General features: G+C 36.3%; 2 protein-coding genes across 2 annotated transcripts; one reads left to right on the plus strand and one right to left on the minus strand.

Annotated features, from left to right (window-relative positions):
- The first annotated feature begins 5,050 nt into the window (after positions 1–5,050).
- LOC105438058 lies at positions 5,051–27,684 on the plus strand. Its single transcript, XM_030992268.1, has 6 exons — positions 5,051–5,218; positions 9,299–9,494; positions 24,314–24,414; positions 25,707–25,792; positions 26,838–26,885; positions 27,597–27,684. The coding sequence occupies exons 1-6, from the start codon at positions 5,163–5,165 to the stop codon at positions 27,671–27,673; spliced, it is 564 nt and encodes a 187-aa protein (XP_030848128.1). The 5' UTR covers positions 5,051–5,162; the 3' UTR covers positions 27,674–27,684.
- LOC105446548 (pulmonary surfactant-associated protein A-like) lies at positions 11,124–14,544 on the minus strand. Its single transcript, XM_030992269.1, has 2 exons — positions 14,147–14,544; positions 11,124–12,439 (listed from the first exon to the last, which is right to left on the minus strand). The coding sequence occupies exons 1-2, from the start codon at positions 14,475–14,477 to the stop codon at positions 12,315–12,317; spliced, it is 456 nt and encodes a 151-aa protein (XP_030848129.1). The 5' UTR covers positions 14,478–14,544; the 3' UTR covers positions 11,124–12,314.

A 27,684-nucleotide genomic window follows, 5' to 3' on the forward strand; every position in this document is an offset into this window, starting at 1 on the left:
TGGGAAGGAATATTTTTTGCGGAAAGGAATGTTCTTGCGTTTGCCCAAGGATATAGGTACTATCCCAAGGAAAGATATTTATGTTATATTCATGATGTAATCTCTGATATCTGATGTAAATTCATGTGTGCTTTGTCATTAAGGGTTATGGGGAAGTTGATCCATTTTATTTGAGCTTAATGATCTCGTAACGAGCTACTTGTACATATGAACTTCTATATTTGGATGATGATAAATTCAGAGTTGTGTTTCGAAAAGTTTGGGAATTTGCCAGAAGAAAAAAGGAACTTTGCTAGAGCTATTTGCATTTTCCCTGAAATTGGGCATAAAGCATATATTTGTGTGCTTCCTTTCCAATAGGAATTGAAATTTTTATTCCCCCCCCCCTCCTCCCACCCCCACCCCCACCCCCTCCCCCACCCCCTCCAGCATATGCTCGTTACTCTGCCCCTTCTATGTATCTTATATGTAAGTTTGACTTGGTGTATAAAATTGCCTTCATGGATTATGGTAAGGAGCTACATTTGGTAGTAGAAGTACTCAACTCAATTTCCAGTTTTAATTGCAGCTCTGATCGTCTGCCCCATCTACATTTTAACATTACACATTTAAGCATGTATGTTTCCCTCATTTGATAAGCATTGAAATGGACCTGGTTGTTCATCCATTGTAAGTAGCAGTAGTAGTAGTAGTAGTAGTAAGAGTATTAGTAATTTTGGTAGTAATAGTAAAGCAGGGCTCCCACTTAGCCGAGTTGTTGCGAGCTGGCGCGATCTTATGGTAAGCCGTTTTATTATTAATTGATATCAATAAATCAATTCTTGTTATCAAGAAATAATTTTATGTTGTAAAGCAATGGTAATTCTTGATTTCAAGAATACAATTTAGTGATATCAGGAATTCGATTTCGTGATATCAAGAATTGAATTCTTGATATCAAGAAATATGTTTCAATGATAAAACTGCTTGCCATAAGATCGCGCCAGCTCGCCACAACTCGAGGCTCCAACTCTGCTGAAAAGTAGTAGTAATAGTAGTAGTAGAAAGTTTGCCTCCAAGTTTGGTTGCAGCTGCGAGTTGTAATTTAGTACATTTCTGTTTTGAAAGTTGAATATGGAGTTTTGACATTTGTTGAACTGTTTACATATGAAATTATATTTGAAATTTTGTTCTATGATTCAGATGCATGTATGTAAACAGATATGTATATATCTCTGTACATAACTCAGCTGGCCTGAGATCTAAAATATAAGTTTATCATTTGTATTTTTATTGATGTGTTCATGTCATGTGGATTATATATTTTTATAGTTGGAAAAAAATTATACATTTATTGGGCAACTTCTTCATTTGTGAGGCTAGTGATTTCATTTGAAATTACATTTTATTTTAATATATTATGCTTACCCAGAGCTTGTTTGTAAACACAATTCATCTTCAATATATGTGTATATGATATATATTTATATACATATATTTTACATATTACATGGCAGCCATGCTATAGTTAAGGTCATCAATACCAACATTAATGAGTACTATACAAGAACCTGCTATTAGTATTATTTTGTCTCACCTAATACCAGTAATTTGATTATTACATTTATTTTAACAACTTTTAATTGTTGACCTGTACTACCACGCAAATATCTTTGTACATGCGTTACTTTGCAAGTACATCCCATATTCGGTATTGCCTGGTTTATTGAACATGTTCGTGTCACATGCCTTCAAAGTAGCAGGAATTTGAATAACCTTCAGTATGATTTATGTATTATGTTTCAGGGATTCAGGGCTATTGACTATATATCAGTGTATTCTGTTAATCAAAGTATTAGTTATATGTACATAACTATAGATTTATGTTTTTTCTGTGCATGACATGATACAAATTTGTGCTACGGTTTGCCTTGCGGTTAGTTTGTGGGTTGGTCAAGCAAGATCTATGAATTATGATCACGTACTGCTTCTTTTCAGATCGCTGTATTAATTTTTTAATCCCATGACCTTTTGAAGAAGTTGATAATCATTAAAGTATTTACAAAAATATGAATATTAATTGTTGTTTGCCTTCTTTTCAACAGGGTGCATTTTAATTTAGGATGTTATTGGAGTGTGAGTTAGCCTGTGAGCTTACCTGCTTGTAAGAACTTAGGAATTATGAATGGAAACTAAACTCCATATCACAAATGAAAGGGCGATTAGATTAGATTGAACTATTGATTAATTGGATTGAATTATAAAATATATATGGTTATGACTGGTTGATGAATTGATTGGTTTGTTGATTGATTGATATGTTAATTGGTTGGTCGGTTGGTTGGTTGGTGGATAGACGGATGGATTGATTGATTTGTTGACTGATTTGTTAATTGATTGAATGAAGGATGGATTGATTGGTTGGTTTATTTTCAATGATTGATTTGCGAGTTGCTTAATTGATTGATTGGTTGGTTGATTGATTGATGTATTGTTTGATTGATTGTTTTAGATTGATTGATTGGTTGATGGATTGGTTGATTGATGTATTGATTAATTGGTTGATTGATTGGTTGATTGATGTATTGGTTGATTGATTGGTTGATTGGTTGGTTGATGGATTCTACGATTGATTGATTGATTGGTTGGTTGATGGATTGGTTGATTGATGTATTGGTTGATTGATGTATTGGTTGATTAATTGGTTGATTGATTGGTTGGTTGATGGATTGGTTGATTGATGTATTGGTTGATTGATGTATTGGTTGATTGATTGGTTGGTTGATTGATTGGTTGGTTGATGGATTGGTTGATTGATGTATTGGTTGATTGATGTATTGGTTGATTGATTGGTTGATTGATGTATTGGTTGATTGATGTATTGGTTGAGTGATTGATTGGTTGGTTGATTGATTGGTTGATTGATGTATTGGTTGATTGATGTATTGGTTGATTGATTGATTGGTTGATTGATGTATTGGTTGATTGATTGGTTGGTTGATTGATTGGTTGATTGATGTATTGGTTGATTGATGTATTGGTTGATTGATTGGTTGATTGATGTATTGGTTGATTGATGTATTGGTTGATTGATTGGTTGGTTGATTGATTGGTTGATTGATGTATTGGTTGATTGATTGATTGGTTGGTTGATTGATTGGTTGATTGATGTATTGGTTGATTGATTGATTGGTTGGTTGATGGATTCTACGATTGATTGATTGGTTGGTTGATGGATTGGTTGATTGATGTATTGGTTGATTGATGTATTGGTTGATTGATGTATTGGTTGATTAATTGGTTGGTTGATGTATTCTACGATTGGTTGATTGATTGATTGGTTGGTTGATTGATTGATAGATTGATGTATTGGTTGATTGATTGTTTTTGATTGAGTGGTTGATGGATTCTACGATTGGTTGATTGATTGATTGGTTGGTTGATGGATTGGTTGGTTGATTAGTAGATTGATTGGTTTTTTGGTTGTTTGATTGGTTGGTCGATTGATTGATTGATTTGTGACAAAAATGTGACATTAAATTATGCAATTTCATCTTTTGACACTTCACAACACAAAAGTAGCGACAGAACTAATACCAAAAAAATAACACCCGTGACAAACACGGTCATAAGTTTTAATATAAAATCAACCCTTTCACAAGCCAGTCCTCTGCTCATTGATTGATTGATTTGTCACAAAAAGGTGACATTAAATTATACAATTTCATCTTTTGACACTTCACAATACAAAAGTAGCAACAGAACTAATACCAAAAAAATAACACCTGTGACAAACACGGTCATAAGTTTTAATATAAAATCAACCCTTTCACAAGCCAGTCCTCTGCTCATGCGCGTAATTTAAAGGTAATACAAATTTTTGATATGGGGTCATGAATTTGGTTCAAATGAACATATTGGAAGCATATGCGATCCGACAATATTCAATAATCGTCGCGGTTGAAATTGAGTTTAAAATTATGAAATTGTAAATAATAAACTCTATGGCCCGAATTCACAAAGGAGGTTTATCGACAAACCTATAGGTTTATGTGCGTCATATGACGCGTTTTGACGCGTTTCAAACCTAGGTTTGTACTTTTCGATAAAACTCTTTTTTGAATTCGGGCCTTCATGTTGTATAGCTCCCTCTCATGATCAAGATATGAATTAAGCCATAAAACAATGTTTCTTGACTAAAATTGACCGATTGGCTATTTTCATTTGGTAATTATATATCACAACTACATATTCTGAGATGTTCATGGTCTAAGCTATAAACGCTGTTTGAATATTAAATTTTACTCGAAAGCAGAAGTGTTTTAGGGGCTACATTTTCTAGCGCTTAAAATACATCCACAGGGGCATCCAAATATATCAAAATTGTAAAGAATCACTATCTAGCCAATTTTCAAAATTTCCCAAAACTTTGGATTACCTTTAACATTAACGTACACGAATATAAGGTTCGTAACAGATTGGTTGAGTGAGTGATTGATTGGTTGATTGGAGGCTGTTTGATTGGTTGATTGAATAATTGATTAGTTGGTCGCAGTTATCGGCGGCAATAGTCCGGGTAGTTGTTCTGATCTCAGTTCTAGATTATGACATTACGCATCGTAAGAAAGTACAACTCTTGTTCCTGCGACATTATTTTGTTCCGTTATAATTTCCTACTACATTAACCAAATTCCTAACTTCAACCTTTGACCCAACGCTATACCTAACCTTCTGTTGGAAATGAAAAATAAAACTGAAACTGAACTGAAACTGAACAGTAATTATGACAAGAAATCAGATATACAATTCAACATTCAATAATATAATACATCTTACATGGTTTAACCCTTACCCTAACCCTAATCTAGAACCCAATCGCGACCCTAACCCTAACCTTATTATACTTCTGACGAACCTAATCCAGGAGCAATTGTCGCCATACCAAGTTAATGTCGGGACGCCGTATCGTATATTGTCTTGTTTGCCAAAGAAGACGGCGTTCTAATAACTGAACAAAGTCCACGCACCCTCGAACACCAGAAACGAAACTCTTCATCGTTAAATATAATTCAAGATCGGTTTTTAGGATATAGGACAGAAGACGCTTTGCGGTAGGATAGTAGATCTGGTTGGGTTTAGGAAGTATTGATAGCAAGCTAGAAGAGGGTCAAGACGGTGTCAGGATGGGCTTTAATATCAGAAGGAAGATTGGAGAGGAATGGGCAGATGCCAAGTACACGTAAGTTATATGTCATTCTTTCTTTTTTCGTAATTATTTAGGTAAATCTTCTTAGGTTCCTTTTCGCAGGCATCTGTTCGGTTGTGTGATTATAACTGGTTCGTTTTGCTGCTGATTTATTTGTTAATATTCACTTTCTCGCTACATCTCTATTTGAATACAGATAAAAGATCATCTTTCTAAACTTCTACCCTCCCCTCTCACTCTCTTTCTCTCCTCTTCCTCCTACTCCTCATTCCTCTCCCATATCTTCGATTTTCAAATCTCTCAGGCTCTAGCTCCCTTTCTCCCCTAGCTCCCTTTTTCCCAATTTGTCTCTTTGTTTTGTTTGCATCTCGACCTAGGATAGCTACCCTAATAAAAAAGCGAATATCATTATAATTCCTCCATGTATTATGTAGTATTCAAGTTCACCCGCTTTATATCGAAACTTTTTTGATGTAGCGATGTCATATACTACATGTATTAAGTTTAAACAAAATGACGTTAATATATGTTACATACAGCTTCATCAGCTTTCATTTGCCTTTTATATCTTTCCAAAGCCGTAAATACTAAACCATACTATTGTTTAATTATTTTGTTTCATCCCGTTAAGATCGATCTTTTTTGAAGCCCTCAAATTTCAGTGCAGGGTTTGTGTTTTCGCTGTAAATACTTGGTATTGTACTTTTTTATTTTGCCCTAATCCAGTAGCCTTTTAATCTTCAACTAATAACAGCAAACAAGACTTAAACAATACAATGTAACGAAAATTCGAATTAAATAAAATGAAAAAAGATGGACAAGCTTCGTAAGTGGACAAAATAGGTTTTATAACATACAGAGGCTATGCTTATGACCACGTTATATCATTGCATTTATGGCTTCTACGAGGTAAAAAGAAGGGGGAAAACGTGACATAATTTTCTTAGTTGATCATAAACGATCATTAAGGATCATAAATGGTTTAATTGCTCTGATAAGATTGGGTTAATGATTAATTCGGAGAGGTTAAGTGGTATATTCGTTATTTTGCCTTGCATACAGCATTACGGAACGGACACCATATAAAATCATTATCGATGACTTGATGGTATTGTATTATTTAGAACTCAAAGTTCATAATTCTTTATCTCTCCGGCCAAAAGTCATATAGTATTGTTCATAATATTTTTTTTCTCATTTACGAAAATCTTAATTCAAAAGCTATCACTTCGTTTTTCTTTTGTTATTGTGTCACAGTTCAGAATGGTTGGACAATATATGTTTTTATATCTGTGTTTTTTAATGCCTGTCACTCATTGATCGTTGTGCAATCATTCCACACGTACGGATGGTTAAAAAGGGGGAATTTGAAAGAGGAAAGGCGAGAGATGAAGAGAAAAAGGAGGGGGGCGGCAAACATGGATGCGAACTAAAGATGATACGACCCCCTCCCGCAACTCGGTGGACTTAGTCCTCGCATTTTTCATTCCCCGCCCCGCCCGAATACCTCAGTAATCATCTTAACCCCGGGACGTATATTTGTTCGTTAGTTTGTTTTATTTATTCACCATGTAAATAATTGTTTACAGGTAATGACATTCAGTGGGTTACATCGAGATATACAGTGCATAAACAAAAAATGTTCAAAGCGCAACGTCCCTAAGAACACATAGTTGATAATTATTAGGTATAGATAGAACATGGCTTTAAAATATGACATTCTGTCATCACAAAAATGAAATAAATACAAACTCATGTATTTGAATAACAAGCAAAAACAAGGAAATACACATTACCTTTTCTTGACAAAACTAGCGCCATAAAAAATGTACCTCAAAAGTCAACAAGCATTTTGAGAGAAATAATTCTACCCCACTGCTCATAACATTTGTTAGAATGACCTTTCTTCAAGTTTAACAAAACCTGGTATTAATATTACATTACCCCTTCACATTAAATAAGGTCGATTCGAAATCAGTATATGTAATTTTTGCAACCTGCGTTTTACTTTTTCATCCATTATTATTATCAATTTCTTTATAAACTGCTCATTTTAAAGACATACGTACCCTAATATTATTACTCCTGAGGTTAAACACAATTATTATGCAATAATTTACTCATTAGCTTATGTTAATTTATTTGACAATGTGTATAATTTGATTGTAGCACATTGTTATTCATATATTTTTTGTATCAGGCTCTACAGTTTTTTGTAAATTATGTTCAACATTGTTATCAATCTTTTTGTACTTTTATTTTTATTTGAAATCCAACCTTAAGTTTTGGTTGCAATAAAGAAATAATTATAATAACCAGATCAAAACTACATTTGACAAAATTAGTCCGAACGTATAAAATTAAGAGGGCCAAATACTAATAAAATGGAAACTATATATATATATATATATATATATATATATATATATGAGAAGGGTATGTCTCATGAGCTCCTATCAAAAATACAACGTTTCCAGAAATGTTTGAATATTTTTTTCTTACATACCCTTTGTCACGAAATAATTGTGACATATTTATATATTCTCCAGAGATAAAGTGTATGTCTTCTCAGAACTTTATTGATCAGTTCTGGGAAGATTATGAATTTCATATATCAAAACTGAATTGTCACTATTATTTTCTTGAACAGAGGAAAGAAAAATCTGTTCCAACTTTCAATTCAAAACAAAAATTCTTTTTTAAAAGCTCACTGTCATTCTTATTTGACATATTCAACAAAAGTTGAAAAACTTTTAAAAATACAATACTTGTATCGTTATTGCAGGTGTACTGAGTGCTTGTCTTCTCCCCCCCCCCCCCCCCCCTCCCCCCTCGGCTGTCTTGAATGTACCTCAGTATTTTAATCCTTTTACCATGCCTGATTGACTTTATGACACAATAGGAAATTTGTGAAATATAACAGCTCATGTTTTTGTTGTATTTTTGATAACTTGTGCCATGTGTTTATGGTTTTTAATTACAGAGTCTAAGTCATATTTTTATATTGCTAGGTTTTTACATGTATATATCTCATTGGGCATAACATGTAAACATGAATATTCCAGCCATGGCTGTCTTTCATGTAAAATTGTAGTTGTATGAACCATGTTTGTGCTCTAATAAAAAACATTTTTTAATTGAATTGAATTGGGTAGTGTAAATAACAGTTTATATGATACACAGCAATATACCCTTTACATATAGTTAGACAAAATATAATTTCGGGAACAACTAAAGAATACCTCCACCACAGAGGTGAAACACGAACCTTACCCCTAATCCTTATCCTAGGATTAGGGGTAGAGTTTAATATTTGTGACGAAATTATCGTGACATAATGATCTATTCTCGATAGATAATTAGGTTTATATCTTTCCACAACTTTATTTATTTATTTATTTATTTCTATTCTTTTGACAGGGTAGCCCATTCACCAGCAAGTAGTGGTCTTCCATGGAGCCCTGAATGAACATATTTACATCGTTTATAACATTTATACAGAACAGTTACAAAAATAATACTCGTTTGCAAAATAAACATATATCATTAACCTAGTAAACAGTAATGTCAATAGGAAAATATTAATTAAGTCGCAGTCATGTGAATAAGTCATGTTAATATTACAGAACATGCACATAGTGTATGTTCGGCTGAGCCATTCACAAATTACAACTTTGTTTAAACAATCTCTTAAATGAATTGACAGAGGAAGCCGTTCTCAACGAATTATCTAGCTTATTCCATTCAAATATGGAAGAAACAATTGGGCTACACTTATAACAATCAGTGTGAAATCTAGGCACACGCAAACATCCACTGTCTATTTGCCTTGTATGATGCTCATATAATTATGGATCAGTTCTGAGAAGATATGAATTACATGATCAACTGATCAAGATATGAATATGATTTTGGGAACAACTGAAGAATACCTCCACCACAGAAGTGAAACACGAACTCTACCCCTAATCCTAATCCTAACCCCTCACCTTCACCCTAACCCTAACCATGCACTGTAGGCCTACTGATGTGTAATGGGGTGTTCTGCAGTTTCAGAATCATCTTGTTTGATCCCTCCATCATCTTGTATCTTTCCCTCGTTTCCTTATCCAGCCTTAGCCAGCGGAAACCATGTGAGATCGCCACCGCTCTCTTCCTCATCGTTCTCCTGGTCGGCAGCGTGGTCATGGCTTTCATCTTCACCATCGTAGCACCGCCGGGCAGTCTCGGAAGCAGCAGCAGTGGCAGTGCGTCTATCGCCCGTCATCTGGTCAGCAACCAGCAACAACGCGTACCCACGCTCTACAAAGTAGGCCTATGCGAAGTCTTAATGTGTTTGTGTGTGTGTGCGTTTGTGTGTGGGTGTGTGAGTGTGTGTGTACGTGTGTACGCGTGTGTGCGTGTGTGTGTGTGTGTGTGTGTGTGCGTGTGCGTGCGTGCGTGGAGGTGTGTATGTGTGCGTGCGTACGTGTGTGTGTACAACAAATTCATATCCGATATTAAGTCCACGCAAAAAATGATGAAGAAGAGAAGTTTCATGCTTAAAATCCTACAGTTTTTATTAGGTCACGAATGCGTTTATCAAGAGATTATGACAAACATTAAGAAATGATCCTTAAAGGTGAAATTCAAAGAAAATCACAAATATGTCAACTTATGTATCACTAGAAACTGGTAATTAAGCTAACAGATGGCCGTCGTACAAGTTTTAGGTCAACTACATATCGGGTGATTTATAAAAATACAAATACAAACACCTCCATAGCAGCTGGGATATATATACGAGAGATTCGCCGGAAAAATAACATAATACGCCTTTGTACGAATGACACCTGGAAAATGAAATGGGTGTTACGTCATCGAAAATGAAATTGTATTGAATATTATACAAATAATAAATGTTTATGAGTTCAATAGAACGTTAATCGTTCAACGAATGAAAATATTCGCACTTTTCGCGTCAAAAATAATGCACGAGGCTGTACTGACAATGCAAACTATATTGCCTTTTTACACACGGACCCGCGGCCTGGGGAGTTACCCCTCAAGTCTAACTCCGCGAGCCGAGACTAGACTAGTCTAGTTCGCCGACTATAACCGTTAAGCCGAGTGATGACGCCGTCAAAAAGGATCGCGCCATCACTCGGCTTAACGCTTATAGTCGGCGAATAAAAAAAAGTAAAAAAAAAAGGGTCGAGAACTAGACCAGGACTAGACTCGCCTTTTCCCCCTGTGTAAACACAAAACAGCATACCACCAAGGCGGGCCATACTCACCATTTATGCTTCATCAAAAGGGGTCGTTAAAAAGCACGGTGTCTCCACTCATCGCGCGGTCCCCAACACAACCATCATGGTACAGATATAGGGACTTTTAGATGTGCACGTCGACATAGTGGACTGCTTCGTGGGACGTGCGCCTTTAAAGGACGTCACACGCAGGCCCGTAGCCATAGTTTGATGTTTGGGGGGGGGGGGGCACATACATGTAATCGATCGAGGTAAAAAAAAAAGGGATCTAAAAAAGTTCAACCGATCTTGGTTGGTCGCGGTTGCTTGGCTACGTGGCTGGTCACACGTAGCAGCCAACTATGTTGACATGCACATCTAAAAGTCTCTATTGAGAGGCAAGAACTACTGTTACCGGTTCAGCGTTGAGGGTGTGTTATTGGCCGGCGCGCGACAAGGAAACGGTAAATGTGTTTGTGCTTTATTGCGCGCAGCGTTGCTTGGATGACGCAACACTAAAGGGTGGTATTCTCATAAGTTAAGACGGGACTTATTAAGTCTAGACTAAACAAGAATGTTAGTACACACTTCTATGGAATGCTAGATTTCATCTTCCTCTACTTCAATATTCATGAAAAAGATAATCTACCAAAGACTTTGTTGAAATTCAGTTCATACTCACATTAACATTTACTTCCCATTTCATTGCAAAAATTAATTTTGTGGACACTTTTCATTAAAGATTTTAAAATATTCTGTACAGGGTAAATGAATTGGCAACAGGCACGCCATAAAAGTGTGGACTAACTTAGTACGCGCTAACTTAATAGTACGCGCTACCGGAATACCACCCATACCCATATCACCAAGTGGACAATATAACATCTAAAATGACCAGAAGTGAAATATGCCAATTACGATATTCGCAATCAATATATGTGACGCGCTGTGGACCAATCACAACTTGTTATGTGTAAAATCTATCTAAAACTAACTATTTCCATGCAATACATAATCGAGCTTGAAATAATATTACATCACATAAAGCTTTATTACGAACTAAATCGCATATTTTGTTTGTTTGGTAATAATATATGAAGCTTTTACGATTATACAGGAAGAAAATAAAATTCTCACTTTCGAGTGTGTACACATAATTCAATATTCGAGAAAGGAAAATACAAAATCATGAGACTGAAAAACTGCCATATTAGCATAATTGGCACTTTTTCAACAAAAGAAAACATATTGTGGGAAGTGAATTTCATATTATAAGAAATATGGTGAAAATATGATATTTCTGGGAAGAAATTAATCATTTAAAAATTCTGATGTTACAGATATAAAACTGAAAAGTATATTTAAAAAAAATTTAAATCAGTAAAACTACAAGATAGTATGAATCGATCAATATAAAATAATTTTACATTTACATTTTGACATGATCTACTCTTGAGCATTTAAATTATAGTGTGCCTATTGAATATGTGATAAAGTGTAACTTCTTTAATGTAAACGAAATATCAGAATGTATTAATGACAATTAAAAAGACCTATATTATACAGATTTCATAAGGTGGATATAAACAAAGCATAACGTAATATTTCATTTTAAAATGAAATTGAAGCACAATAGATTCGAGCAGTGGATTCGAGTGTAAATTTAGACTGAAAAAACGCTTAAATGCTAAAACAAATAAAAAATAATTATAATGCCAATAAATTCGAGAAGAAAAAAAAGGAATGAAAATAAAGATAAAGCAAAATCTTTAATACAAATTTGATGTTTGTATATATTTTACACGTCTTTCCCTGTCTCTTGTACTCGTTCTTTCAGTCTGGTGCAATCAGTGCATTATTTGCCTAAATATTTTTCGTGACTGGAAAACACCGACGGTCCTTTATAAGACGATCTGACAGATTGAGAGGAGATCATGATTACAGCCACTTCCACGCCATTTGTATTGTTCAGTCATTAATACACATTTTTCATTTCCGTTGCCGCTTGGGTAACCGCTTTCCCAATCTAAAAGGGGAGAAATAATTTATTATAGTATTATGCGTTCTACTCCCAATGAGGTTATTAATAATACATGTAATACTATACATACACTTATAAAACGCAGTCATTCGGAACAATCGATAAAGTACGACACCGTGGATAAACAGGATATGCAATGCAATGTAAGTTCAATGAAAATAGATTTGCAGTTAATTCATAGGTAAAGACAGTAAACTTTAAGGAGCTGTCCGATATTAGCGGCAGCTAAGCCTACCGTGTGGTAAATATCGTGCGGACGATGGAACACGGTGAGGGCACACGGCAGGGCGTTAAACGGTCGGTGAACACTGCATGTGGGGCCCGTTAGTGGCCGGTGAGACCCGGGGATACCAGGCTTGTGCCACCACTTGTACCTATACGACGAGAACCTGGTATGAGGGCGGTAAGAGGGCGGTACAGGACGGTGGGCTTGTACGAGGGCGGTATGGACCCGTTCGTGGGGCAGTGACGCCGTGTCATATTTTGTCAAACGGGTAACTTGTTTTCGTGTTCATACCGGCCTCGTTCCGGTCGGGTTCTCGCCGGGCTCTCACCGATCGCTCAACGTTGAGCCACCGCCTCATACCGGCTACATACCAGCCTAGCTCGCCGGTCAATTAACGTTCAACCGCTCTTTTAACAACCTAATCATCCCCTAACGTTCCACCGTCCTCATAACGTCTCTATATCCGGCCTGTTGCCGTGTATTTTACATTGCGCCCGTTCAGATCGAACCTGCAAGACACCGTGACTCCATATTTTGCCACATGCTTCCTCTGTTGTTTCCTGCAGATCGTGAAGCTTCCTATCTTTACCCCTCCCTTAGCTGCCAGCTGCTTTCCTCCCATTGTGTAGGCATTTTGAGAAATTATGAAGAATTTTGAGAAGAGCGATACATCCGTGAACTCGAGAACTAAAGTGTGATCGGCCGGGAGAATGCCCAGATTCTATACACGGTGTGACGTCTTCAAGGCTGAGCGAACGTTTAGCCGACGGTATGGGTGCGTTCCGTTCCGGCCCGTAAGCGGCCGGTACCCACCCGGTGAGTGACCCGGCGAAGAACCGGAAAGGGAACGACCAACACGGTGACACTATAGGTATGAAGACGTTGTAAGCGTTAAGGACCCGGTATGGAGACGGAATGGAAACGTTGAGGACACGGTGGAAAAATTTAAAATCAAATCTTTGCGGCCAGAGAGATTTTCACCACTTAATTGTCATTGAAATCGAACGATATGGGCCCGTTATAGGCTTAGCCGGCACCATGGGACAGCACCACGCAGATACGTTTTCAGTTGTGCTTTGAATGGGTGGTTCTGATAGTTTTCGGTTTGTAGAGCAGAGGTGCAAGATCTTTAGAATACACAAAAATCACACGACGTTATGAAGGCACCCCTCCGTTTCATGTATTGATCTCCAATTTAAAAAAAAAAAAAAAAAATTGAATAATACAAATTCCAGTTCAAAATAACACTTAAAGGTAAAGGTCAGTTCTGGTCATGCGATTGCATTGTGAAAGAAACGTTGTGGAATCGATCAGAAGGGGTTGACCATTTAGCATTTTGGTGTGTACTGCAAGGTTCTGGAATCATCAAAATGATAAGAAATTTGGCCTAGTCTGGGGTAAATTACAAGCACTGTACACAGAAAGATGTATATTGGACTACGCGACACGTGCGCGATTAAACTTACTCTTACTGGTTGAATTAATCTGCACAGCTTCCGTACCACCCACGTCGCACATATACAATCCTTCGGTTTCCATTTCATTACAGTTGATCCATACAACAGGTACGTATACGCTCCTGAATAGGGCTTTGAGTATGGCGAGCTGGGACCCTTCTTCTGTACCTGCAAATAGGAGGGTTGGTGTCCTCTCTCCTGCCACCGTGGTTATCGGTCCAAGGGTCGGGCAGAAGTCATGAGCGTCCTGCCACTTCAGCGTCCTTCCATCAAAGCGGTAGCATTTCGAAGACGTGCATTCCCATTCCGTCTCTGAAGAACCAATGAATATTGAAAGCATTTCGGTAATCGAGATCAAATGGTATTTTGACGGAATTGATTTCAAGAAAGAGATGTCTTTGACGATAGTTAATTGAGTATATAGTCACAATAATATTTTATTGTGGTCACTTCTGTATCTGTTTAGGAAGGCCACCTGTCTACAGCGGCCATATTTTTGATTGTCTAGTGATACCTTAGCAGTGGTATGACAGTACTTACATATTATTCGTATCGATACAATTTAAATGTGAAGTAATTATGCTATCAGATGTTTCATTATACCTATAGATATGGAATCACATTCGTCGGAGGGTAAGAAGGCATTTAGATTTAGTTGTTAATGTTCTAATTTGAAATTTACGACAGGAAATAAATTTGATACACTCTGCACCAAGGAGCTTGACAATAATGTAAAAAATGTTTAAGCCTTTTATTTAGCCTGGCGACATTGTTCAATACAGTATCAAGTTAACGAGTTGAGGAGAAAACTGTAATCACTTTGGTGGCGATAGTACGTGTTCAAGGGTCTTTGGCTTTCAAGGCTTTGATTTAATGACATGACACCAAAAAACATTAACGCAATTACTTAAGAAAATAATTAACTCAAACGCAATTTTAAAATCCTATTGTACATTCCTCGTGAGTCATGTTTCGATTACATAATACGTCATTGTCATGTTTGCACATTTTACTACCGTCCGTGGCGCACAAGGCAATTGGAAATGCCTTATGTTGAATTTGCGAAAGTATGGGTGCTACGAAAGCGTTACCTCGACTCATCATTGAACTGAGTGAAACAGTGACAGATGGCTATCAAAGTAGCATCAACTTCGTTTTTACTAAAATTCTATGAGCATAGAATTCAGGTAATATGGACTTGTAGGCTATACACAAAAATCTTTGCAGTACTATCAAACAAAAATCACACGACATACCTACAGATACAAGGGCGATGTTAAAAGAACAAGTTGTGTTTACAAGGCCATTGTTGTCGATCACAGTGTAAAAGACGTCGATGGAGCTATTCACGAGGACATTAACCCCAGGTTCATAGTTAGCGACGATGAATGCAATTCCAGACGCATCACTGGCTGTTGGTGGTGTCCAAGCGATTGGTGTGGTGGTTTTGAGAACCGAGAATGTCTGGTTAGAAGGGCAGGATTGTATCACTGGAGGGGTGGTATCGACTGTGATATGAAGACATAATAAGAATGTAGTTTTGTGTCTTATGGTATGTTATCCGGTCAAACCATCATGGGCTCAGACCATGGACCTATTACGAATGGACATTCATCGTTTCTTAACGAATTAATTGTGATTGTCTACGTCAATGTCGTCTCAATAACATTCCGTACATGTATCTTCACTTTGATCTCATGATGGTCACCGCCAATAAGCCGGGACAGAATCAAGATAGTGATTTTAAACATGTTAATCTTCATGCGCAGAAGATAATAAATCGCTTAAATCATGGGAAATCTATGTGCAGTTCTGGTTAATAATTGGAAATTGTTGTTCCGTGGACTGTGTTCTATTTTCGAAAAACATGTTGATATTACCAGATAGGTTTTGTTTGGATGGTTTGTGATTTAAAATCCCGTTTTCCCCAATTTCCTCATAATATTCTAGAATTACAACGCACAGGGCTTATAAAGATCATGACCTTCTAATTGTTGTATAAGGTCATTGGTGCGTGCAAAAGTGTGCAAATCAGTAATAATAAATTTCATATCTCCAAAATCGTCTGCTTTTCAACTTTGCTGCTCCCCATTGGGGATGTTTTTATTTAAGACACACTCACACAGAGCACACCATCCAAACAAAACCTAAGAGGGAAACTGCTCCTTTGTCAATGACTGAAAATGCTTACGCAGTCGTTATTGTTAAAAACAGCTGAATGTTCTCATTAAGATGCACATAATCAGTTGGCGGTGACTATCTTTGGATCAAAGAAAGAATCCCGTTGAATCGTTGAAATGTCCATCCGTAATAGGTTCATCCTCAGACAAACTGACTCAAAAGTGATTGAGCATTTCATTTGAACCTTTCGAATGATTTAGTTGATGAATCATCAATTTCATTGGTATTTCGTTTGTATCGACCCGAACATCTCTCCATCTTTCTCAAATTAAAGTTTAAAAGAGCGTGCTCATTAAGACCAAGTATCTTGCTTTACACAATATCATGAATAAAGTAGGTGAAAATGCCAAATTGCAAAACATGCTCTCCTTTATACCAGTATTTACGTTGACGTTGAAGGTACAAGGAGATGCTTGGTTTCCGCTCTCATCAGCAAAGATGTACTCAACGAGAGTTGACCCGACTGGGAAATCATCACCCGATTTATAGTTCTGAGAGACCAGGACGACAGTTCCTTCTGTATTGACAGCCGATGGTGGGGTGAACTCTACCGACTTATTCGGGGTACCAAGCTCAACGGTTACTGTGATATCCTTCACACAGGTAACAACAATTCCCTTGGTCGTTGCGGGCTGATTTGTGTCAACTAGTTTAAAGATTGGTAGAAAACATTTGTGAAATGAATAAAATAAACAGGAAAGTGGGTGGGGGATCTTGATATAAATTTTCAAACATTTCACCTTGCATCATCATACCCTTAAGACCGACGACCACCCACGGCCGACAACGGGTGGTGATTTCCAAGATTTGAGTCTATAGCATTTCGAGATCGGCCAATCTATATTTTTGAAATTCCAAGTCTAATCCGAAGTTCATTTTATACAAACATCCAATCGTAGTTTTGTCATAAAGTGCACGATTGCCAAAAGAACTGAAGAAAAAAAGTTAACTACTTGTCTCTATATAGTGGTAACTGAATTGTGATTGATGGTTTCATTATACCCTAAAGATATGAAATGCAATTTGTTATCTTTGTTCTTACGTTCATGGCATTGTTTTCCTTGAAATCCGATAGGGCAGTGACATCTATATCCGGTCATAGTCTCTTCACACCAGCCGTTTTCACATGGATTCATGTCGCAATCTGCAAACATATTCAATAAAAATGTACATTAATAAAGAAAAAACAGCATCCCTTTAATTAGAATTCCCCGGGTTTCTTGAATAAGAAAAAAAATAGTTGTAAAATTTACTAATTGTAATCCTAGTCTATTCCTAGATACACATTTTCTTAAAGTCCAAACAAAAGAAGGCAAGCTCTGCAAAGGATTTTAGAAAAAGCCACAGAGAGGAAAAATAATCACCCGGGAATCTGCAGACTCGAAGTCCAGGAGGAACACCAAGTTTACTCTCCCTTCTGGGGCAACCGCCTTCTTTGAATGAATTAGGGATAAGCTTTGGGATGGTTTGTACCGTACTGCCATTGGGATGTCCTTTCTTCTGACACTCAAAGAACATTGGTAAGGTGTAATTCAGGCCGAATATGTCCGTACAACAAGTCTTTGTCTCATTCATGCTTGCATCCGACGACACTAGTGGGGCTGTGGGGAAGACATACAAGCAGAGTAGTTACCATGGTTGCATATGTTTCTTTTCCCTCTTCATAAGACTATCCTAGATATTACCCATGTGATGACCTAATTCGTATAGATCCAGTATCATTTCTCCGTTAGGTCATAATCTTTCGCGTATTCTTTTCCAATCACTTTTCTCATGAAATTTTGTTTTCTTTATTTATTTCATTTTATCTACTAACATGACGAAGATCTGATGTTCGAGACCAACTCCTACATGGCATAAAGTATCGATTTCTACACCTTATATTGAGAGATTTCACTTTTAGGTAGATTATATAGTATGGAAAAGGCATAAAACTGATTATTCAAAATTCAATAATTTGCTCTCAGTGTATTTTCTATTTATTTGGCTTATCTATGTTAGTAAGAAATATATATTATTGTATTCTTTGACTTTGCATGTTTTTATGAAAGTGGTGAATACATTAAATTCAATAATCAACCAAATAATATTCATAATCAACCAAATAATATTCATAATCAAGGGCATTATCTTGATCTTCTATTACAGAGCAACTAAGGAACCCCTTTAACAAGATAGAGGAATAGAAAAAATATTGAGGCAGAGGGAAATGGAGGGGAAATTGGCATTTTTAAGGAGGATCTTTACAACCCCATCCAAATCTGCAGTAACACACGTGTGACGTGAGACATGACAATTAAAGATAAACTTGAGTTCTGGTAAAAAAAGAAAATGAATTCTCACAGAATCTAACGAAACTTACACTGAATGTTCAAGATTACAAATAAATGTCATGTGCCAAACAATTTTGGAAGAAAATGTATACTGGCTGAGTAATGAGCATAGAAAGATAAGGAAATCAGGGTAGTACTAGCCCCGACACCATGTGTGTTGTCCCATATACATCTATCTGTGTAAGTGATTGTTACTTTACCAAGACTCTGCCAAATTTATGATGATTTTGATGACTCTAGAACCTTGCATTACACACCATTACTTACATGCTATATGATCAACTTTTCTGATCCATTCCGCACCTTTTCTTTCACAATGCAATCGCATTACCAGTACTCAAGTTTATCTTTAAGTGGAAGAGGAGTGGAACAGAAAGTTAATGGGAGGATATAAGGGAGGGCAGGGATGGGCGGGAGAGGAGGAATTGGCAAGAAAGGATAGGAAATACAATGACTAATGAGTATGTGGGGATTAAAAGCAGGTTAACGTGTTTTGTTTTTTGATGAAAACGATATGGTCCCGAAGGCAAAGTATAAAACTAAGCCAAGGAGCTAAGCCTATAGAGAGAAAAAAAAGGTCAATCTATTTGTATATAATTTTGATGCCATTTCGCCACTAAAATGTGTGAGAATGACAGTAAGCAATAACATTTCACTTTCTCAAGAGGAATTACAAAATTTCCTACTTTATGAATGTGAAAAGCAATATTTACCAATGGACAGGCAGATTACGATGCCATAGGTACATTTCAAAACATACTTCTGTTCCATGCTCAGTGCTAAAAAAGGAAAGATAGTGATGATAACAATAATCGTTATTTTATCATACAAGTTCAGATTTCTGTTAGACTTTTGTGAATGTATTCTTAAAGTAGATATTCATTGATTTTAAAAACTAACTTTTTTTCATTATTGCAAAGTTGAAACTTTGATTTAAAAAGTTTATCAAAATTCAATGCTTGGAAACATTCGAAGTAATGATTATTATAAATTACAAAACGCTTAAATACAGCCCCGGCATAGCACCTGAGGAGCTCTCCGAACGCTACTGAAATATGTGAGATCACAGTATGGACATGACTTGCACAAGCAGACGATGTCCCATGACATCTCACACATTTTCAGTGCCTGTGTTTTCATCTTTTCTCGAGTTCTTTCTCTTACTTCACTACCGTCAGGCTAAATGTATAATCTATTGCCTCACTCTAAACCCCGCCCTTGGTTTTATTTTGATGACAAATGCAGCGATAAAAAAATTAAGAAATCTGTCGCTTGTAAACAAAATAAGACGCCATTGTATATTCAGCTGCACACACCGGGGTATGTTCGGCGTTTCAAGAGGGAACAAATGCCGTCCTTAATATCATTCCGGGGTTTTTTCAATTTGAAAGTCTGGTTTCTTTGATTGTTAATTAACCCGTATCCTGTGTATTTATATCAGAATCGGGTCATATCCCCTTTTGAATGGTTTGACATGCCATTACATTTATAAACACTAAACTCATTATAATTTGACAAATAATAGCTTTGCAATTATGTTCATTCTTTATGGGATGTCGTCTGCTTGGGCAGTGTTGGTCCATATAGTGACCTCATTAAAACATCGTTATTTTTCCGGCGAATCTCTCGTATATCCCAGCTGCTATGGAGGTGGTTGTATATGTATTTTTATAAATCACCCGATATATAGTTGACCTAAAACATGTACAATGGCCATCTGTTAGCTTACCAGTCTCTAGTGATACATTAGTTGACATATTTGTGATTTTCTTTGAATTTCACCTTTAATAAGTCTTTGCAATACATGATACTATTTCAATGGTTCACATTTTTGAAATCCTAGGGTTTTTTTTAAAAGTGCCGAATGTGAGGGTAATCATGAATCTAACCAGATTTTGACAAAATACCTGAATAATGTGTTGTCCAACAAAATGCACTATATCTGTTTGAACAAGAATGAGAGCACCATTTATCAAAGCTTTACCTAATAGTCATATGCATAATGATGGAGGATAAATCATCTTTAAAGGGCGAATATTTCGTCAATCATTACTCACCAGTTTGGTAGAAAAGACAACAAAAACCTCGTAATAACTAATATCGATCTTGATCTGAAAAGAACAAAGCATTGGTTAAGAAGATTATAACAACTTTTGAGCTCCAACATCCATAATATCCAAGCCAATAGATTATAATATCACTGCAGAATGATATTGATACTTATAGGTGAATAGAGAGGAGCTGCTAGAGGAATAGTCGCATAGAAATATTCTGATTGGTGCGTTCAAACAACCAATAGTCTGTCGTTAACAGCGTCAATACCATACCAACGATACGTTACCATAGTTACATGTCTACGCTCCTGGTGAAAACGACATGGATGCATAGAGTGTTATAATAGTTGGTACGACATCTATGAACAAAATGACAGTATTTCTTTCAACTCCAACTAGAAACACCACTAAGGGAAAACAAATGAATTTTTGTCAGTCATTGTCAGTTCATGACAGTAGTCCATTGGAGGAAAACAACATCAACAACAATGAACGACAGGGATTCCAATATTTTTTTTCGAAATAACTTTTTGGGTAACAGTTGGGTGTAACAATGAACATCCGTTATTTATTATCGTATTTAAATCCGAATAGTATGCAATGCATGGAACTTACCAAAATTTTAGATTCGTGTAGTTTTCCATCATTCTAAATACACCATAGAGCAGAGTGGGCTTTATAAGCATTAATAATAAAAACGTTACTAATAAAGCGCTTACCACCGAAGTCTCTAAGCGCTATAACAAACAAAATAGAACATATTAAAAGAGATTTGGGAGGGGTACTGCATAGAATGTAGGGCTCCCTTATTCTTTCATGACGAAAAAACGCAAGCGAACGGATAAATACTCTTCTGAGTGGGGGGGGGGGGAAATATAATTTGAAAATGTTGGAAATTGTTTTTAAAATGTGATCAGGGGTAGATTTAAAGGACAATTTAAACAAATATTTTGTCATATGACTGAATAGTCTCCTCTTTTCCCTCCTGTATTCTCCATTGTCAAGTCCTTAATTTACAATAATACAATATACAAAAGGTTGAAACGTCACCCCCCAAAAAAAAGAAAAAAGAAAGAAGAAGACACTTACAAATTTATAAGGTCGCTTTTATATGAATTGAAAAATTTTGTAAGTTTGTCCAAAAATATTTTAACAGCTCCATTGCAGTTTGACGATTTTTTTATGAGAAGTTGGACGATCGATTGAAAGTGTGTTTTTCTTTACTTTCTTGATTGGTGAGATGCAGTTTATAGACTACTTAAAGAGAATATACGAAAAGGGTTAATAAGGGCACCTGATGCTCAGAAAAGAAGAACAAAATATTGAAGAGAGAGAGAGCATGGTGGATATTCCTGTGCTCAGAAACCCTGCGAATACCAACCTAATCTTCGTACATAAGGGCAATGCACTAATAGATGAGGACTTCAGATTGATTGAGTAAATCGGATCGTGTTGTTTCCACGTTTTCTCGTTGGTCATTTTTGATAACGATTATAAATTTTAAAAAAGTACAAATGAACCGTAATGAGTGTATAGCTTTTAAGAGGAAGCTCAGGTTGATGATGATTTATTTAAACTTGAATTTTTAGCGATTTTCTGTTTATTGTAACACTACCAAAGAGGTACTTTTTGTGAGTAATATGAGAGTGATGTTTTTACCGTCGCTATGGTGACGGGGAAAGCAAGGTTGCGTGCCGCTCGACTCAGAGAGTGGGAAAATCTACCGTAGAAAAGGTTTTCTAAGTTTGAGAAACCGACGCTAAATTGACTATTCCTTGATTTTGGATGGTTTGAGGCCGTATGTCTGTGCGTGCGTGAATGCGTGCGTGTGTGTGTGTGTGTGTGTGTGTGTGTGTGTTTCGTGTGCGTGAGGGTGTGCTTGTGGGTGTGCTTATGGGTGTGTGTGTGTGTGTTTGACAAAGTCAGGAAGTAAATTCCATAGATATCATGAGGTTCAGGAGTTATGATGTATTAACTTGATTTTACCGGGGTTGAATTATTACAATATTAGAGAATGAATACATTTTGTCACTAGTAACATGTTACGTAATATCTTCCTTGTATATTTTTTACCAAATATCAACCAATGAACCACTGGTGGATGGTTAGGGGCCCAACAAATCCGTGTCCCCCCTCCCCCTCCTCCTTCTTTGAAACCCAAATGGCAAAGCTTTACGACACAACCCCAGGAATGTGCATATCCCCTCCCCGTAGAGGTGTCACAAGGTACGCGGTTCGGCTCCCGCTGCGGCACTAATGTCCTTTGGCAAGACATTGATCTACATTTGCCACACTCAACCCAGGTGATGTTAATGTAAATGGGTACCTGGCAGGAATTAATTCCTTGAAATTGAAATGCTGGAGCTGGAGCTCTGTAAAGGCAGCTAGGCTAAAGCCGGGGTAATAATAATGCGCCTCGGAATAGAATTTCTAGATAGACGGCGCTATAGAAATGACTATTATTATTAATTTTTTTTTTTTTTTTCCTTCTTGTTTCCTTGGTTGGTTTGTCAGATTATAGTGCCCCTTCTTTTACAAAATCCTGGATCTGCTCTCAGATTCTTTGTAAGAAGAAAATAAATGGTGGCAGTGTTCCATTGCAAATGTTTAAACAATTGATCTTACCAAATGAGTGTAAACCATTAAAGCGAGCTCGGCGCAGTGACTAACTCAAAAACAAAGGGAAAAAATCAGAGAACCTAGCCTAAATTTCGAAATTTCAAAATTGACTTTAGTTCGAATTTAAATCCAGAGTCGGTTAGAACGTGGACCTGACTGCGCGAAACATTCCCTTTTTGCATAACTCAAAATAACTCAATGTATATAAGTCTCTTTGAGCATTGTAAAGAAAGATCTCAATAGTGAACCGATTACTGTTGCCGAATAAGGACATGGTAAATCCATTTCACGATTAACTTTGTTTCTGGAAGCATTTGGAGAGGGCTAGGCCCGGTGTCACAAAGAGTTATAATTTATCGTATCTTGTTCGAATTAATCGTATCTTCACCAATCAATCGTAGATTTACAACACATAGTAAGTTACGATTTATTTCATAGTAAATATGCAAACTATGCATTGCGAGATATTAATCGACATTTACCACGCTCCACCCAGGTGTTAGATGGGTAGTCCTGTTAGGAATTAATTGTTGAATGGTGTGAGCACCGAAACCGAAATGGTAGCCTAACAGAGCCAGGGTAATATTGGAACGCTTTGAGCAACTTGTGTGGTGGATATTTGTGCTATAAAAATATTAAATCATTATTACTATTATTACTTACTTAAGATTCAATTAATTGCAGCAAGATCAGATGTACAATATTTTTTACAATAAGATTGTTAGTCGACTTTTATGTTGCAGGGCCAAGAAAAGATTGAATGCTACTTAAGTGATCCGGTTTTGTTATAATGTTATTACACTGTTATTATAATGTCGAAGAAGTAAAATGGATGCCGTCAAAAGTGCAGATGTAGAAGGGCCTCGAAATGGGGAGAAATGTTCAAGAATAACTCGAACTAAGCAGTAGAAATTGTAAATGTATTTACAAAGAGGGTTACATTACATTATTCTTTTTTTTTCTTTCTATTTGTAATGTCTTTCTTTTAGCGTTCGGTCGAAGACTCGCCTAAAGAAAATCCCGATTCGGCTCCAAAGTTTGCTAGTGCTTCAGGAACCGATGATGCTGTCAGCTGTGTAGAAATCGGCAGGTAATATGAGTTCCAAACTATGATTTGGTACTTGCAGTTTAAAAAGTTTAGTTTTATTGAATTGACGAGTGCGTAAACACGGTCAATATACATATTCTGAAAGAAAGCAAAGGAAGACATTCGATAAAATTGTACTTTTCCAAAAATAGTTTTATTGTCTCACCTGCGTAGCAAAAAGCGAGACTAGGCGCCGCTTTTCCTGTGACCATAAACTTAACGAATTGTTAATTTAATCTGGAAAGGATAAGTTCTTATTCAATGAAACTTGGACTAAAGGGTTATCAAGTACCCCTAATCATGTGAGAAGAATTTCAGGTCACAAAGTCGAGATCAAAGTTCATTTAAGGTCAACAAACTTAGACTATGTTGTGGCATATTAACATAAACTTAACCTGAGGTTAAGTTTTTGATTTGTTAATATAATGTTGAAAGTATAACTTATTATTCAATGAAACTTATACTAAACGGTCATCAAGTACCCCCGACCATGTGGGTAGACTAAGTAGGTCACTAAGTCAAGGGCAAATGTCATTTCCGGTCAACAAACTTAGACTATGTTGTGGGTTCAGGTTGAGATTTTGAATTTTTATCATAATTTTGTAAGTATACATTCCTGTTCCATGAAACTTGAACATAAGAGTTATCAATAATTCATTGCATTTTACCCCGGTCCCCAACATAAAAAAATTCCTCTGTACGGCCATGCATCATGGCTCAAGGCATGGGCACACAGAAGATTTGTTTGTGTTGGGGACCGGGGGAAAATTCAATGAATTATTAAACATTTATTGCATTTTCTTTTTTATTTTTTTATTTGTGGGAACTGTCCCCTACCCTATAGCCCCCGCTGCGTACAGTCATGGTTCAGTGGCAAAGCAATGGCCTCGTCACTGTGAGGCCCCAGGATCAAAACTGTGTCGCTGTGCTATATTAGTGCCCTTTTGTGGGGCATTAATCCTCATTACTGTCATTTATGACTTAAGGGCGTAGGTCCCCTAGTTGATAAGCATAGTAGCATACACATGCTTTAGCATTCATGCAAAACAAACACTGGCAAATTATTATTCAATAAAATCTGAGAATGTATGCTATTGTCTAGATCTATTAGGAATAAATCATTGTCAAAATAATTCCATAAATTGGGGTAAACAAAAATATTCCAACTTTATGAGCAACAGTGTACATTGTTAACTCCATGTTTCCCTATTAAAGTAGACTCACTTTCCCAAATGTATATCAATTTGGCTAAATTATCTGTACTTTTTTTGATTTATTGTATTCTTTCTTTACAGTAATATGATGGAGAATGGTGGTACGTCATCTGAAGCCGCAAAGGAAATCATTGTATGTCTTGGGAAAATATCCATTCCTGACATTGGTAGGTATCGAATAGCTTCGAAGGAAAGAAAATAAGGCAAACAAAATGATAATTGTAATGACTGGCAGAGGATATTGACTTGATATGAATTTTGCCTTTATATCAAACTGTTTTGATATTCTGTATCTGCAAGTTATTGCACTAATTTCAAACTTGGAATGACAACGGAACGAATTTCCCCATGGAAACCGCATTTTATCGTGTGAGCATATTCTTAAACGTTGTGATAACTATGTAATAGATCTTAATATTTCATGAGAAGCTCGTAAATTGAAACACAATGAGCTCGGTTAAAGCCAAGGTAATAAAAAATAGTACTGCTTATGTGCCTTGAGCATCCCTTGGGGTGGGTATGTACGCAATGTAAATGTAGCTATGGTTCGTAGGAGTGGTAGTAGTAGTAGTAGTAGAGGTAGTAGTGGTAGTAGTTGTTGTAGTAGTAGTAGTAGTAGTAGTAGTAGTAGTAGTAGTAGTGGTGGTAGTAGTAGTAGTAGTAGTAGTAGTAGTAGTGGTGGTAGTGGTGGTAGTAGAAGTAGTAGTGGTAGTGGTAATAGTGGTATTAGCGGTAGTAGTGGTAGTAGTGGGATTAGTAGTAGTAGTAGTAGTAATATTATTAGTAGCAGTAGTAGTAGTAGTAGAATATGCTTACACGATCAAATGCGGTTTACATGGGGGATTTCGTTCCGTTGTCATTCCAAGTTTGAAATACTACAGTAACTACATTAGTACTGTAAGAAGAAGTAGTAAGAGTAGTTATCATTATTAATTTATAATTGTTATTATTAATATTATTATCATTATTATTATTATTATTATTATTATTAAACATCGTCATCATTATTATTATTAGTAGTAGTAGTAGTAATAGACGTAGTAGGATTAGTAATATTGGTATTAGTATTAGTATTAGTATTATTATTATGACTATTATTATTATCATATAATTATCATCATTATTATCATTTTTATTATTATAATTATAATTATTATCATTATCATTATTATTATCATTATTGTTATTATTATTATGATCTCCTCTTCGCAGAAACCATCGTAAAGCTGGAACAAGAATTAGCATCTGCGCTATTTACAGGTAAGTTTTACCTCGTTCAAAAATATTTCGGTGACAACATTCTTAACATGTCTTCTTCATCAAAAGACAGGGTTGTAGACAGAGAGGGAGGAGAGAGAGCATTGAGAAGGAGAGATACGCGAAGAGAAAGGAAAGGGCGAAAAAGAAAGAGAGCGAGAGCGAGATGGGAGCGAGGACGGAGAGAGAGTGTGAGTGAGAGGGGAGAGGGAGAGAGAGAGAGGGAGAGAAAGAGTGAGAGAGAGAGAGAGAGAGAGAGAGGGGGGGAAAGAGAGAGAGACAGATTGCTGAGAAAGAGAGAAACAGACACGATGTTCATTTGCACTACTTCGGAGAGTGGTACGATTCATACTGTGGAAACCGCATGTCAGGACAAAGGATTTTAAATTTCATGATGATGATAGTGACAATGGTGACGATGAAGATGGTTATGATGAAAATATAGAATTGGGAGGGTGTCCTTTGAATTTTTTATGGATATTTTTGTTTATTTTTCCGTGATCCTTTTGTATGATCAATATATTTTATTATTGTATTATGTTTTTTTGTTAATGTCTTTATACTTTTTAATTAAAATGAAATCAATGAAACGTTATTATTAAGAAAATTAGGATAATGATGATGATGATGATGATGATGATGATGATGACGATTATAATGTTAAAAATGATTTGAAAGCAAACATCAAAATCGTTATACAATATGTCTTTGCAGGTAATAGAGATGCTGCAGTGGATATCCTGCACAAGATTATCCAGTATGACGTCCTCGCCGAGCCGAAATTAGCATGAAGTGTTTCCCC

This window comes from Strongylocentrotus purpuratus, unplaced genomic scaffold, assembly GCF_000002235.5.
Source record: "Strongylocentrotus purpuratus isolate Spur 01 unplaced genomic scaffold, Spur_5.0 spur5_scaffold_2, whole genome shotgun sequence".
Taxonomy (NCBI): Eukaryota; Metazoa; Echinodermata; class Echinoidea; order Camarodonta; family Strongylocentrotidae; genus Strongylocentrotus; species Strongylocentrotus purpuratus.